General features: G+C 36.6%; 1 protein-coding gene across 2 annotated transcripts in view; it reads right to left on the reverse strand.

The window, feature by feature from the left end:
- Nucleotides 1-17424, reverse strand: part of PIK3C3 (phosphatidylinositol 3-kinase catalytic subunit type 3) — a 71534-nt gene that overhangs the window by 22455 nt on the left and 31655 nt on the right. For both annotated transcript variants that reach the window (XM_082784402.1, XM_082784403.1), the window contains 5 exons: nt 17269-17397; nt 16870-16939; nt 16167-16231; nt 11938-12022; nt 9712-9786 (listed from right to left, as the gene is read on the reverse strand). In XM_082784402.1, the coding sequence (XP_082640528.1) occupies nt 9712-9786; nt 11938-12022; nt 16167-16231; nt 16870-16939; nt 17269-17397 (424 nt within the window). The remainder of the gene's footprint in view (nt 1-9711; nt 9787-11937; nt 12023-16166; nt 16232-16869; nt 16940-17268; nt 17398-17424) is intronic.

A 17424-nucleotide genomic window follows, 5' to 3' on the forward strand; every position in this document is an offset into this window, starting at 1 on the left:
TGTGCATTTGAAATGTGAGGTAAGTTGAATTTTGCATCCAAAGCAGAGCTCTGCAGTAACATTAATAAATTTATTTTTAGATGACTAATTCATAGAAGAAAATGACATGGATAAAATTAAATGTGGATATAAAAAAATTGAGAAACTTCTAAATAATAACTAGAAAATGGTTATCATGACCTATCTATTCCCAGATACCACAGAACATACCAAGTCTTGCTTCATCATTATGGAACTGAACTGCATTATAAACAGAGGTTTGTTACCCTTCGGATGTTTTAACTTGCACTGTCTATATTCATTTTAATATTTTCATAAGTTTAGACACTCATCACTCTTGGAAAAAAAATTGGAACGTAGTATTTTTCAATTAGTCATCTCTCTGTCCATTTCATTGAATAATAGATGTTCTTTCATTGGAGAAGCTTGCTTGAAATCTGTCATAAGCACTCTTCAAGCCAAGAAACAAACTCCATCACAGTCAATTTTCTAAGAGAGATCACAAGGATGCTTAATAAGCAGACTAATTATTCACTAGTTGATAAATACAATCATTACTTGTTGCATATCTAATTGTGCTAAAGAATTTCCTTCAGTAATTTTTTTTCAAGCTGTTGCTGGTTACTCTTAGAGTTCACTTTTGTAAACTAAGTATTTTGAAGTAGACATTGATATATACAGACAAATTAGATGATAAAAGGTGTTTAATTAAAAAGTTTGGGGAGGGGTCTGTAACTTATTCAAACCTGTCATCATGAAGAATCAAAGGAGAACATTTGAATAAAACAATAACTTTCGTGGCAGTATTTTTTTCTAGTTTGCTCTAGAGATAAAGAATAATTAATAATGTAGCCTGGTAACTAAAATGTATCTAAATCATTCTAGAACAATAATACTTGAGTGATATACATAAACATACGTTAGTTATCAAATACTTTTTTATATCTCAGTCCTAAAAACGAGTAAGCAAACTATAAGGTGGGACCATCCTCATTTAACATTACAGCTTCCCTAGCTATACTCAAAATTTAGCGGATTTTTAGGCTGACTCAAAACATATGTCAAACGCTTTAACTTGAATACAGTAAATATATTTAATACTTTTCAAATGCATGTACTAAACACAGACACTATTCATTTTCATTTGGAAAGTTCAAGATCAATTAAATCATCATACCAAATTACAAAATAAAGACAGAATGCTCCCTTGATATTAGCCTGAAGCTGCTACTATGCTAAAGAAAAGACTGACCAGCCAGCTGGAGGGAACACTGCTGTTTCAGGGCTTTCTACAAAGAAACTTGACTTATGCTGTCCTTGAGGACATAACTAAAATTGGAACAAATGAAGAACAATCTCATTTTGAACAAATTAAATTGGTAGTATAATATAATATTGAAAATTAGGTGGAACTTACATTATTAATGTTAATAAATAATAAACTTATCAAGATACTTTTAATGACTTGATTTTTTTAATACTAAGATAAAAGGTTGCAAGTATCTCAAGTGATCATCTAAAGCAAAATTTGTATCAGGGCATGACAACCAGCATCTCACTTTCAAGATGATTAACGATTGAGATAGCTCAGCTGCATTCTTGGATATTTTTAGCATTTTTTAATCCCAAGTTGATGATGTTGAGGATAGTGTTTTTTCCTATGGCACTCTACTGAAAATGTCACTTGTTATATCTCATAAAGGTGACCTATACAAAAACATGTTATGAAAATATAGTGTGTGGGAGATGCTACTTCCTTGTATTATACAGACAGCAAAGAACATATCAGGTAAAGATGCAATAAAAAATAAATCGGAAACCAAAACAAAGAGTGCAGATTTAACCAAAACCTGCTAAAATAATAAATAGCAGCAGGAAGAGAAGGACAAAAACAGGAACTTGAACTCTCCAGCTGTACATAATCTGGAACAGCAGCTTCGTGCGAGCTTCAAACAAAATATCACCGTAGTTGGTTTGCATGGCAAGGTTTTGGTAGCAGGGGACATAGGTGTGGCTTCTGTGAGAAGGATCTAGAAGCTGCCCCATGTAAGGTAAGGGCCCTACTGTTGGCCAGAGCTGAGCCAGTAAGTGATGTTGTTTGCCTCTTTGAGAGCATATTTAAGACAGGGGAAAAAAAGGCTGCGCCACACAGCAGCTGGTTGAGTGAGAGAAGTGAGAAACAGCCTTACAGGCGCCAAGGTCAAGAAGACACCAAGAAGGAGGGGGAGAGGTGCTCCAGGCACGCAGCAGCAGTTCCCCTGTGGCCTGTGGAAAGGCCTCTGGTGGAGCAGGCTGTGCTCCTGCAGCCCATGGGTCCCATGGAGCAGATCTCCACGCTGCAGCCCGTGGAGAGGAACCCATGCAGGAGCAGGGGGGCTGGGCAGCTGCTGCCCATGCTGGAGTAGTTTGCTCCTGGAGGATGGACCTGTAACATACATGTCATTCCTGTTACACACCTGCAATGAAGGATGCAAAAGCTACTAGTAACTTAGTTTGTCAGCTTAGTCATGATCCTTCTCCAAGATCTGATCTCCTCAAAAACACAACATTCAACATTCAAGATTTGTCAGCCTCAGATGTGACAACTTTTTCTTAAAAAAAGAAATAAAATAAAATAAAAATAAAAATATTGCAAGTAATCACATCTGGAAAAAAATTCTACAGGAGAAATCAGCATCATATCTAGGCAACTACTGAGTGAAGTTTTTTGATTATCAAATGTCACACAACAAAATTTATGACATCTTCAACTGAAGGTTCTTTAAAGTTACATATATGGTTTCTTACCAACCAACTTTTCTCATCTGAATTTAGAGGATTATTCTTAAAATTGTATTTCACTGAATGGTTAAGGTTGGAAAGGATCTTGTGGAGGCCACCTGGTCCAATTCTACTGCAGGTCCACCTAGAGCTGCCTGTCCAGGATCATGTCCAGATAACTTCTGAATATCTCAAAGGATGAAGACTCCACTGTGTAGCCTGTACTAGGGCTCTCATCCCCCTCACTATTTCATACCGCAAGATTTCACACCACATGTATTTATATACAGTTATCATAAATCTTGCCAGTATTAGCCCAGTTGTGAAATCTGTGCAACACATTGCTTTTCTGAAGGCTTTTAAATTCCATGTTTCAAAAACAAACATTTTCCTCCTTCAATTTACAGTTAGTGCCATAACACACGTACACCTCGATCTTTTATCATCATGTTTTTACTCTGGCTTATAATCCATCTTCTTCAGAGTTATTACATCTTAATTTGAGAAGGCTTTAAATTATTAGCCATGCTTATAATTAAAGACAAAAACAGATTACAAATACTAATTTACTACTGTTCCTGAGTAACTTCTAAAACCCAACCCCCCTACCTGAGTGATTTTTTTTTTTTTTTTAAACAGAAATAATTTAAGAAAATGAGTGAAACATTTGGTCCCGATTCACTTTCGTTTTTGTACATCTAGATATAAAGGCCGTGTATTTCTAGTATCTATATACTGAAAGCTATTTAGAAATTTGAGTTCCTTTAAAAAATACTTTAAAGGAACTAAAGGACTTTAGGCACTTGAGAAAACTACACATACGGATTTAGGAAACGCATTAAGAGAGAAGTACGCCTGAAATTCTTGCCGTATTTTAATTCCTGCCATATTTTGAGGTTAGAAGCAGGAGTACATGCTATACCTACATATAGTCTACATATAGTCAAGTTACACAGCTTTGTGCAAACATTTCTGACTTTGAAAGCGTCTCACTTGTCAGAAGTCTTAAGGACAACATTAGCATCCTTTTAGAAGTGGGAAAGACTGTGGAACAACTTCAAGTAAACTCAGATCTTAAAAAACAGTGCCCTAACCATTCTCCACTCCCCTGCTCAAGGATTTTTACTTTTACTGCAAAAACTCAAGTAAAAAGCAAGAAAAGGCAGTTACTGATTGGAAAAGAATCTGATATTTCCAGAAATATGCAATTATAACTGCACAGACAAAATTGAGTTCAAAACTTAAGAGCTAATATAGTTGTATATTTTAAAGTTTTTTTTTTTTTTTTTTTTTTAAATTTTACAAGGTTGACTGTCTTTTCCATATGTTCAGTACCAGGTGTTCGGTAGAAAAATGGAGGACAGGCCCTTGGGGAGCTCAAGGGAATGGCAAACATATAATGATCCCCTGACCAGCAGTCAGGCCATAAGAGATCTGAAAGTCAGTTTTAGTTCCTTCCAGCCTTGAGACTGAAGAGAACTTTGATTAAGTGAAACGTGAACTTATGGAGACTAAAAATTGATACCTGGTGCTTGCACTAGTGTACTGGGTCTGGCTGGAATGTTAACTTTCCCGGCAGCAGCCCATTCAGTGCCGTACTCTGTACTTGTAGCTGGAACAGCAGTGTTATCACACCAGTGTTGTGTCTACTGCTGAGCAGCAGTGGCACAGCATTGGGCCTTTCTCTAACCCTCCTAGGGGGTGGGCAAAAAAGTGAGGAGAGAAACATCACTAGGGCAGCTGACCTAAACCAATCAAAGGGATATTCCATACCATGTGGTGTCACACTCAGCAATAAAAGGTGGAAACAGGAAGAAGAGGGGAGGGGTGGGCTCTCGTTGAGAAGACGTCGGTCCTCCTCTCGAACACCGGCTGCGTGCGTTGAGGCCTTGCTTCAAGGACGTGGTCAATCCTCGCTCATTTGTGGGAAGTAGAGAGTAATTTCTTTCCTCTGCACTTCCATATAGCTTTCATTTATTGTGTTTGTTTGTTTTCCTCCCTTTTTCCCCTTTCCCTTTTATTTCCCCTTAGTTAAATTGTTTAGTTCATGGTAGTCTTTATTTAATTATTATAATTATTTCCCTTTAATTAAATTATCCTTATCTCAACCTGTGAGTTGTTCTTTGCTTTACTTCTCCCCCTCCTTATCTAAAGGAGGGGGAGTGAGAGAGCGGTTGTGGGGTTTAGCTGCCCAGCACGGTAAAACCACCACAACTAGGCAATAAAAAAATCGGACTGCAGCTGGGAAGGCTGTTTTTTCCATCTTTTACTGCTAATATCTAGACTCTAATGCAGGAAAAAGTTCCTATATAGCAGCACAGAAATTGTTTTATTTCTCTGGAGTACTATTAGGAAAAGCTACTAACAGCCTGCACACAACTCCAAAATCCTTAAACAAAAGGCAAAGCAAATTAGACGCAACTATTAAAAACTGCCACCAGTCTTATTCTATTTTAACAGGCAAGCAAGCCTCAAGTTATCCCAAAATTATCTGTTCCCACTACTGGGAAAGAAAAATCAAGTTCTGAATTTCAGTGTACTTTCTGTAAACAGCCATCATTATTATTTTAATGTGGTTCATGCAGAAAAAATACCATTTAGTGATTACTTTAACTGAATTCCTATTTTAAATACGAACAGGATAAAAACACCTCTGATGGAAATAGTTGGGGAGACAGGGTTATTTCCTGGATTTCCCAGCAATTTCTGGTGTCACCATCAAAATATCTCCTTCACTAATAGAGCAATGCCATAGTGAAAAAAATACCAGAATGCATAATTTTTCGTTAGTAATCACATCTTCTAACTTTTCTAAAACCGTGCAAAAATAGGAGAAAATAGTATGAGCTGTTAAGGACTTATTTAGGATACAGATTTTAACTCAATATGCTGGTAGAAAAGCAAGTTGTAGATAAACTTTATTATCATCATCCATATAATGGATAAGGGCACAGCTTGTGCTAAGCATTTTAATACCCTTCCCCTAAGCTGTCCATTATCAAAATACATTCTTATGCTATGCCTACATACAGAGAAGATATCAGGTATATATTTTTATATAGGTAATACCTTTAAGTGGAAAAAAATCAGCAGTTCAATGGGTAAATATATATTCTCTTTAGAACGCATCACAGAAATGGGTGTTACACAGAGAAATCTAAAGAATAATATTATGTCTTAGTGTTCTGCTTTTTTTTAAAAAAGATGATCCCCTATGAAGATCACCAATATTTATATTCATATTTAAAAATTTAATTGCTTTTTACATGCTATTGGAGTTGGTGACATTAATAAAAGTATTTAGCAAAGTACTTATCTAAAAATTAATGCTGAAGGAGTGTTTGACTCCTTTTTTTTTTTTTCATTGTTGTCATCTTCAAACCTGCTTCTGCACAGATGTTATTATCTGAAAAGCACTGAGTGCACTATCTTGCATATGGAAATGTTCAGATGTTCGCTGTCTTACCTTGCAACTCTTTCTGAGATTTAACTTTTTATTTTAAACGTTACTCACAGATAAGGATGTTTTGCCTTCTTTCTAGAAGAGAAGCATCTCTTTCCAAACTAAATACTACTGCTGCCTGTGAAGTAAAATGGCCCAGCATCTACAAATCTTAATACTTTTTTTTTTTAATTGATATGAAAAAGCCATCATAATTCTAGAATCAGAGGCAAGGAGTCATAAAAGATGATGGAATTTTTTTCAATTAGGTGACAGACATTCTCACCCTTCAGTGCAAAAGAGTTTGAGTGGGGAATAATTTGTTTTTATGAACTTCAGTATCTGTTGCTCAATATTTAAATTATACCATATCTGTTATAAACATAACCACCTACATAATAAAAGATGATGCAACAATTTTACTGGAATGAGTCCAACACATACAGATACATCAACCAAACTGAAACTCAGACAAACAGGTAGGTACCACAAATGTAATGATATACTTTGTTATATTAAACAAAAATTATGTGAACCCCAAACTGGGACTCTGTCTTTTACTCTTAGAAACTTCAATTTTTTAAGCGTAGTTAAGAAATGACCACATATATGAATCCTATCATTCATTAAGAAAGTTCTTCTAGCTTAGATTCTTCTAGATAAATTAACTTTTTCATTATAACTCAATGAAATTTTCAGTAGCAAGAAACAGAAACCTTGGTAACAAGTCTATGCAGTGGTTGAAACATATGAATTTCTCTTGGTAGCTTAACAAAGTCTCTTAAAATATGACCAACATAAACCTCTCTTGGTATGTTACAGAACATAGGTAGCAGATGAAAAGAATGTCATACTTAGAATTTACCGTGGATGTGTGCTGCCCTCTGCTGTTCTGTTTAAATTTTTCAACAGTGCCAAACAGCCATGGTTCGGTTACTTTTTAAACACAATATACATACACATTCCCTCAAACTAACAGACTAATTACAACTCTGAGTATCCAAACAGTGCCTGCTAGAGAAAATGCTTTATATTATCCTTTGACAAGTAATAGGGACCTCTCAAGAGATATTTTTAAATGTCCACTTGGACAATCCCAAGCAGATAAGGAGAAATACATTTGATTTAGGTGTTTGTTCCCCCACGAGTTTAGATCAAGATCTTCCACTGGAATGAAGGCCAGATGTTTAATTTTCACCTATTCCTTACATAGAATGCTGACTCACATTAATACATGACTCACATTAATACATACTTCAGGCCTACTGTAAACTAACAAAATATTATGTTTCTCTTTTCCACAAATAAGATTTTTGTTATTTACACATTTTTCCTTCAAGAAATTATTTACTGTATTATAAAAGCAATTTCTAACTCTTCTTCATGAGGAAATTAAGGTATTCAAGGTGTCATAACACCTACACAAGTATCCAAAATATTTGCTACGAGTTTCTGGACTTTATCCAGCTAGAAACAATAATTATTTTAATTTCTCTTTAACCCAAGGCATTATAGCTTGATGTTCAATTGATACAACTCATCCAAGACTTTTTCTCAATACTCCCAGTGTTCAATTAGAGGAATTCTAGAAGATGACCTGATAAATGAAGCCAAGTTAGCTAGAATTCCACCTGCCAAACAATCTACGATGTCCAGCATTTTTATTTCACTCCTCAGGAAAACAAACATTCCTAACTGCCAAGTATATTATAAACAAAAAGCTGTAAGAAAATAGATGCCGATTGTCTAAATGGTTTCATTGTCACTTGCAATTAAGCTGCTAATTGCTTTCATGGAAAAGTTTCCTTATAGATCGAACATTTCATTTTTTGTTGTTTTTTTACTGTTTTTTTGTTTTGTTTTTGTTTAAACCTCTCCCACTCTCTGAAAAATGAAACGTTTAACTTCAAATTAAACGTTTTTTTATACTTAAAAAAACACACAAAGCACAATTCAACTTCAAATAAGCACAGAATTCCTTCTGAGTTGCTGAATTGTTAGCTAGAAAAATGTATTAAAATATTTTTTAAACTAAGTTATTGATTTAGAATTACTATAATTATTCATTCTACCTGGTCCATTTTTAATACACATAATGCAACAAAAATGGCATTAAAAAGTTAAACAAGGTAGGGAGGGAGAATCAAAACACTTACCTCCTATTTTCAATTTTTGAGATACATAGGGTTTGCTACAAAGGACATTTGAATAAATGGCAACCTTTTTTATTTTCACTCCTTCAACCATGAATTTGTAATAAGTAGAGCACTCTGTCTAGTTCCTATCATTTTACAGAAAGCTGGAGAGAAAAAAATAAAATAATTCTGCTTGAGCAGAACAGTCTAGTCCATCAGGCTGATGAAACACTTGGATTTTTGTTGTATAGTGGCTTGGTTTCATCAAAAACACAAAATACACAAGTAGGAGAAAATGCCAAACTGAACCTTGTTCTGACAGGTCTTAAGTGGCATTCCCAGTTTTGGGATGCATCATATTTGTAATTTTTTAGAAAAACATGCAGACCTGGAAAGCTCACAGAATCAATTTTGTTAAAAGAAAGTCCAGTCTGAGACAGAAATTAGCAAGGAACTCTCACTGAAGTCATCAAGATTATACCCAATTCCATAGGACTACTAACAATACTTGTCTAAATATCTACTGTATTTTGAACAGTGTACCTAAAATTATTAAAATACTTCCACTTAATAGATCTTGAAATTGCTTTCTGACACCATATTAGAAAAACAACTAAATAGGAATGTAACAATTTAGAAAATTGTTTGATAAATAAAATTAGGAAACTTGGACTTATTACTTTACAAATACTTATTACAGCATCCTTTTTCCAGCTTTCAACAAGTTCTGAAAAAAAAAACAACCCAGAAAGAATGATTTTTACCAAAGTTTCAGATGACAGTGACAGGTTTCATGATCTTAAGGAAACGCAGTCAAATTTTACCCTGTAGTATGCCTGTAACACTTTCAAAAAAGGTCAGCATCACTCAAGAAAAAAACTTGTGCTTAACAAAAATAACTTGCAAGTCCAGCTTTCATGCATCTAAGAAGTGTGACAGTAGAACACATGGCTGTAAAATAAGCCAAGTGAAACCTACACAAAAATCCAGTGCTTATAAACATTCCTGAGTTTAGGTAAACTTAGGACTTCCATTACCTACAGATGCATAAATGGCTGTTACACAGACATCAATACCACATATTGGTTGTGTTATCTCTTGCCCCATTTGATTATAGTGCACTTTATCTACTTGCTTTCTTATTCTTCAACTACCATTTCACACTACTAACAGTTTAAATCTAAACTTTGATTCACTGAATCAAATATTACCTCAGATGAGCCAATATATCTTTACATTTAGAATACAAGAATATTCTACAGTACTCAATGGGCTGTATCTGCAAGCAAAATGGAGCCAACACATTTGAATGTTACCGACACACTTGAAATTAAACAACTGCTGTTATAAAATTATACTGCTAAAAATAATTACCTGTTTTTGTTAGCAAAAGATTATCCAGATGTCTGTCTCCAACTCCAAGGATGTAAGTAATTACACAATAACCAGCTGTAACAAGTAAATTGTAAACATCAATACAAGTACCTTTCCTGGAAAGAGCAACAAGTTCCACACAATTAACAACAGCATATAATGTTATCTTAATTCTTGTTCACAAGTAATAAGTATGCCACAGAGGCTGGGAAAGTGGGAATGAATAATCAAGATTATCAGCAGTATTACTTTGCGTTCATCATAAATTAAAACTCTGGAATATATTTGGTACTGCCTAGATTCAGCTTTTACTACCCTATTATACACCTAACAGGAATATAAAAAACACTTCTGTTCAATATTAGGATTAAGCTACTTCAAAGTAAGATGAGGTATTTTGATCAAAATAAATCATAGAATCATAAAATATCCTGAGTTGGAAGGGACCTATAAGGACCTATAAGGATCATCAAGTCCAACTCCTGGCACCACACAGGTTTGCCCAGAAGCTTAGACCATATGACTAAGTGCACAGTCCAAACGCTTCTTAAATTCAGACAGGCTTGGTGCCGTGAATACGTCCCTTGGGAGCCTGTTCCAGTGTGCGACCACCCTCTCGGTGAAGAACATCTACCTGAGGTCCAGCCTAAACCTCCCCTGCCTCAGCTTGACACCATTCCCGCAGGTCCCATCACTGGTGATTAAGGAGAATAGGTCAGCGCCTGCCCCTCCACTCCCCATCATGAGGAAGCTGTGGACCACAATGAGGTCTCCTCTCAGACTCCTCTTCTCCAGGCTGAACTGGACAAGTGACCTCAGCCGCTCCTCGCATGTCTTCCCCCCTAGGCCCTTCACCATCTTCATCACCCTCCTCTGGAGGCTCTCCAACAGTTTAATGTCCTTTTTGTACTGTGGTGCACACAGTACTCGAGGTGAGGCCGCACCAGTGCAGAGTAGAGGGACAATCACTTCCCTCAACCGACTAACAATGCCATGCTAACATACACATTTTGAACACTAGATACTTACAAAACTCATGAACAAGCGTTAGACATCGATGTGAATTTGAATGGGTATGTATTTACAAGCTAAGCAGTAAGGCAGAAGGTGGTAAGTTAAAACTAATGCAAACTGTTACATTTCTTTCACCCACTAACCAGAAAGGTTTAAATAAGTTTTAAGGATTGCACTGTCAGAAAGAAAAGCAAAGCAGAAAATGTGGTACAGCAACAACTGAATGACTTTTTGATAGGATAAAGCTTTTTAATTTAATGGACAGCAAATGCAATGTTTTAACGTCAGCATCAGTTTACTGAAGAAACACACGACTACAACCTCCATGAAAAAGATGACTTTTTACAAAAACGAATTGAACTTTTCTACTTCAAATACTGATGATTCATTACTTTACATCTCCCCGGATGATGAATATCCCATGACGTGGAGGAAACAAAGGTAGGATTTATTTTTTTTTGCTAGAAAGAAGAATGTCCTTAACTTATAATAACCTTCAAGGAGAAGGAAAGAGGTCTGACGAAAGAAATAGTGTGTCACATGTCTGACTCAAAAGTACTCTTTTCACTAGACAATGCCATTCCCTTTCAAGGGCTATGAAGACTCCTTGAGCACAACGGAAAACATAAGCAAAATAATTTTACAATGCTCACAAAAGGCACTAAATGGAAAGAAAATCCTAGCTCTCATGTTCCTTTATCACAAAAATCTATGCATGGATGCTAATGACCAGGAAAAATTATGACCTCTAATTCCACCCTGAAACCTACAAGAAACATGAACTGGTATGTTGTTGAAGTCATGACAAATGAAAGATTAGCTTTTCACTTATTAGAATCTGACAACTAGAAATGAAAATTTAATAGTAATAACAAGAAGGATTCATCTCCAGATTAAGGCACAAAGTAAACATATAGCCATCTAAATATCAAACATAAATTGCTATTACAGTCAATTGAGAAATATCTGACACTTAGTCGAATCTTGACCAATTCAAACCTACCCTAATGCTGACACTGAACATGACTGGTCTGCTGAATAAGTGTTAGAGCTCAATAGCGACATTAATAAGATCTACAACAGGTATTCTGACTGTAGGTAAGGAACTATGCAGGTACTTGCTATCATTTCATCTTAAGTGTCTCAATAGCTCACTGATCCCATCCCTTGTAATTCATATATGAAGTTATCAGTTGTAGGAGTTTAACTTACCACAGCTCTTAACATACGTGTCCATCACCTCTGCACTTATTCCATGAGGCCCAGTCTCACTCGGTGCGTGCTTTCTGAAGAAGTTCTGGAGGAAAAGTCATCAACATATTTAGTTACTACACATGATCTCAAATGTGATTCTTATACCTAGTGATCAAAGATTTAAAACAAGACCACAAATGCCCAGTAGTGTAAACTGTTAAACTAAGAATCATCCCCAGCAAACCCAGTGAGATCTAAATTTACTTCTATATTGCTATCTTTAATATTATCTTAATCATCATATTACGCTCAGCAGGAAAAGATCTGAAATTCAAATTGAAATGTACTTCTTTAAAACAGCCTTAGAAGATTAGTAATACATTCAAGATTTACTTATTAATAAATATGAATACAAAAATACTTCCACAGGAACAGGCAAGCTTATATGAGATTACGGAAAACATACAGGACTAAGTTCAGATCAGTAACTATGTTTGGGACACACATTCTAACTTATAAGGTTTAACACGATATGCCTCTATATTCTTCTATACAACTGAGTTTAAAAGTAAGATCTAAATCACTAAATGGTACGTGGTTGAGGCCAAAACAGTCCTTCCCACTACTTAAGACTGTTTTTCTTGACCAAGATAAAAAGATATGTAAATTATATCTAAGCCTAAACCTAAGATTATTCCACTGAACCAAAGTACAGGCACAAAAGCTAAGCAAGCACTAGAAGAGGAGCTTTCTATGTATCTACACAACAAATAACTGCCCTGATGAAACACTGAAATGAATTTCACAAAATAAAGAGGTGCTGAAAGCAGGTACCTTCTGACTATTTAAGAAAGTTTTGCATGAAAAGCAGCCTTGTTATAAATGGAAAAAGCTTTAATTGCCTTTGTTTACACAGGAGCAAGCACTTCAAAGACATGTTCAAGAAGCTGAAAGTAGAAAGATTCTGTTGCCTATACAGAGTTAGGAGCTGGATTCAATGATACCTGTGCATCCCTTCCCTTTGGATACTCTATGATTCTTATAAATGAAACCCATAAAAGCAATGTGGAACAAAAATTTTAACTGTTTAATAGCGTAGTAGAAAATTCTAGCTTCAGTGCTCCAAAACTTTGGACACTGTATGTTAAAAAACAACTTCAGAGAATCCAAACGGCAAGCTGTGCGGAGTGGAACATAAACCCTCAAAAACACAAAACTAAAATCAAGATTATTAATGTAAGTTAAGTAACATTCAAATATCAAAATGTTTGTTGTTTTTTTTTTTCTTTCCTGCAGATCTGTATTATCAGTCCATATTAAATTACTTGCTTTGAAACTTCAAAATACTTTTTTTTTCATTTTCAGATACTGTCAATTTTTATTAAAACACCTGTGATGCAAACAAACATTTACAAAAACAACAGAATAAACTTTCACCACACTCAGTGCTCGTTTAATTTTTACTCCTTGGCCTACAATGCACAGCTATTTTATCATGCTTCACAGCACAGGAAATCTGGGTTCTGTAATGTACTTTGTCATTACTCTGCGAAGTAATCTCAGATTACATTTCTTTTTGTTGTCTTGTCTATTTAGATCAGTGGTTCCTCAAAGGAAGAATTGCTCCATATGTCTGCAGAGCAATCAACAGTGAGGCACCTATCTTAGTTTGGAATAGGATGTTATAATTGCAAAATAACAATTTCACATTCATTTCTAAATGCATTATTCTATGAAAATATGGAATAGAATATAGATAGTAGGATTCTAAGATCACAAAGGACTGCAGAGAAGAAAGCACTTCAGAAACTGTATGATGACCGACAGTGTAATCACAGAATCGAAGGGGTTGGAAGGGACCTCGAAAGATCATTGGGTCCAACCCCCCTGCCAAAGTAGGTTCCTTAGAGCAGGCTGCCCAGGTAGGCATCCTGACGGGTCTTAAATATCTCTAGAGAAGGAGACTCCACAACCTCCCTGGGCAGCCTGTTCCAGTGCTCTGTCACGCTCACCATGAAGAAATTCTTTCGTATGTTGGTGTGGAGCTTCCTGTGCTCTATCTTGTAACCATTACTCCTTGTCCTGTCCCTGCAAACCACTGAAAAGAGGTATAATTGTAGCTTATCACAATCTTCACAGAAGTGAGAAGAAAAGTGTGCAACTTTATGTTGGTCACTGTCCAACAGAGTAGTGTTGTTTGGTTTTTTTTTTTTTTTTTGTATCTCCATATTTTCAAATGTATAGTTAACAGAAGGGTGTAAGTATTTATTTTGACTCGCAGTTACTGCATTATGACTAAATGCAAGCTTCAGTATTAGCTATAAAAATTGAAAAAAGGTATGAAAAAAGGTAATGTAATGAACTAAATGCAATATAAATACACTGTGTTTTCATTCAGAACGTACTGTCACAAAACGGGTAATGTTGACCCAGACATCTGGAGGTTACCTGGTCCAACTCCCCTGCTGTAGCAGAATACCCAGAGCACAGTGCTCAGGTTCACATCCAGTCAGCTCTTGAAGATCTCCAAGGAGACTCCACAGGCTCTCTTGGCAGCTTATTTCAGTGCTCTGTTACTATTTGTGTCTATGTATCTTATATGGAAGCTTGGTATATTTTATTTAGCTGTATTTATCCTGACCAACTAAGTGAGCTCTGTAACCTAACTGGTGCTGTGCTTGAAGCTATCAGGAGTTGTATGTGTCATTATTCAATTACATATCCCTACTCAATCCTATTATAATCAAAGAAAGCTTGCTCCAAATCAATCACACACATCGACCACACATGGAAACAGATTTCTGATGTTACACAGATGAGCTATTTAGTTGTTTAAACCAGAAAGCATTAATACATGTTTGCTTTGACAAGGTGTTAAGCCTAGTGGCAGCTAGCAAATGTCACACCCATCTACAAAAAAGGCCAGAAGGAAGACCCAGGAAACTACAGGCCTGTCAGTCTGACTTTGGTGCCAGGGAAGCTCACGGAGCAGATCATCTTGAGTGCCATCACACAGCACATACAGGACAACCAGGTGATCAGGTCCAGTCTGCATGGGCTTATGAAAGCCCAGTCCTGCGGATGTGGTCTACCTTGACTTCAGTAAGGCTTTTGACACCATTTCCCACAGCATTCTCCTGGAGAAACTGACTGTTCATGGCTTGTCTAGGTGTATGCTTCGCTAAGTAAAAAAACCTGTTTGAGTAGCCAGGCCTGAAGAGTTGGGATGAATGAAGGTACATCCAGTTAGCAGCTGGTCACTAGCGTTGTGCCGTAGGGCTCAGTACTGGGGCCAGTTCTACCATATCTTTATCAGTGATCTGGACAAGGGGATTGAGTGCACCCTCAGTAAGTTTTCAGACAACACCAAGTTAGGCACAAGTGTTGATCTGTTTGAGGGTAGGAAGGCTCTGCAGGAGGATCTGGATAGGCTGCACCAGTGAGCTGAGGCCAACTGTATGAAGTTCAACAAGGCAAAGTGCCAGGTCCTGCATCTGGGGCACAACAACCCCCTGAAACACTACACGATGGAGGAAGAACGGCTGGAAAGCTGCCTGATGGAAAGGGACCAAGGGGTATGGGTCAATAGCCAGCTGAACACAAGTCTGCAGTGTGCTCAAGTGGCCAATAAACAAACAGCATCCTGGTTTGCATCTGAAATAGAGTGGCCAGCAGGACCAGGGATGTGATTGTCCCTCTGTACTTAGTGCTGGTGAGGCTGCACCTCAAGAAGTGTTCAGTTTTGGGCCCTTTACAAGGAGGATACTGAGGTGCTGGAGCATGTCCGAAGAAGGGCATTGAAGTTGGTGAGGAGTCTGCAGAACAAGGCTTACAAGCAGTGGCTGAGGGAGCTGGGGTTGTTTAGCCTGAAGAGGAGGCTCAGGGGAGACCTTACAATGCTCTACAACTACCTCAAAGGAGCCTGTAGGCAGGGTGGGGTCAGTCTCTTCTCCCAAGCAACAATTTCCTCTTATCCTAAGTTGCCCAGGGGAAAGCCAGAACCTCAATATCATAAATGAGCTACACTTTATTTCAATGATATTACTGTTAGGTAATAAGATGATAGGTCATAGGATGATTTAAGTGTTTTCTAAAGCAAAAAATCTGATTTGTTTCAAGTTTGAATCTGTCTTCTAAACAGTAGGTAAAGATCATTTGAAAGACTGTAAAGACTGATGTGTGAGATTTAAGGCTGCAATTCATACTGTGTTATCAGTAGAAGACTTAAAGAACATACCATCACATACCTGTATACTTTCCTCAGTAGCAAGAACTTCTGCAACTGGCACTGACTGAATAAACTGCATGAAACCTGTGATACAAACCAAAAAATCTCCAGTGCATACAAGTTTGAAGCTACTCCAGAGCCTTTTTATTAAAGGCCACCACTAACACATGGTTTCATTCAACTGCTTCTCTATAGTAAAAAAAATCCCCCAATTTTTCTCCAAAATTCAGTAGTTCTTTAACAACCAGTTTTAACTGCAAGTTGTCCAAATTTTCATGAAAAAGGAAATAAACCAGTCATTTTCTAAATGTTTATCCACAATGCATCTAAAAGCATCTAAGTTTCATTTTGTTTTGGTCTTTTTTCCCCCCCATCTTCCTGCAAAGGTCAATTAGAGTATTAACATGATTTGCCCAAGATCACACTGCAAGCTTGCACTAAAGATAATGCTGTAAATAGTCTAAATGACTGTCACGCATTTCAGAAGTTAATAACAGGTTTATTTTATGAAGATATTTGAGTCACCTGTGGAATACCACAGCCACTCAACTTGTTTACTTCCACAACTTACAGTGGGACAGGATTTTCTAACACAAGCTCTTCTTTAGAATACTGTCTTAAGCAAAACATCTGTCATGAAAATACTATGTCACAACAATCTAAGAACTGAAGGAGAAAATTATTCCCAATACTATACTTTTAGAAAACCAAAGTATTCATACCGTGTTTTGTACTAGTTGCCAGCACTTTGTAAGGTGTCAGCTTCAAATCCAGATTCTCTTTTCTTAACAGCTGGGAGTGGGGAAAAGAAAAAAAAAAGTGAAACAAACCATTTTGTTTTTTTTTTTTTAAACAGGAGGCACTGATCTACACAGTTCTTCACTGAAGTTAGTGATGTGTAAAAGCCAGTTTGCCTTTTTTTTTAGTTTTTGTTTTTTTTTTGGATCCATACAGAATCTATATCTGTCTATAAAGAAAAAAAGCCAAGTGAAGTCTGAAAACCCTGGTATGTGTTAGCAACTTCAACAGCCATGCTAGCCACATGAACATTTTCTACCAGTCTTGCTCTTGACCCAAAGAATCAAGAACTTAAAACGACAACATGGGTAAGTAATTCTCACCTTATCCATGAGTGAAATAATCTGAAGAATAAGTTGATCTTGACGTAAGTCATCACCATGCTTAAAAATTACAGGATATTTACCTCCATCTTCTGTCTTGAAGAATAACTGAGCAGGCATTAAGGCACTCTGGAAAAGGAAATTTATTCCACTAAG

This window comes from Aythya marila, assembly GCF_965140915.1.
Source record: "Aythya marila genome assembly, chromosome: Z".
Classification (NCBI taxonomy): domain Eukaryota; kingdom Metazoa; phylum Chordata; class Aves; order Anseriformes; family Anatidae; genus Aythya; species Aythya marila.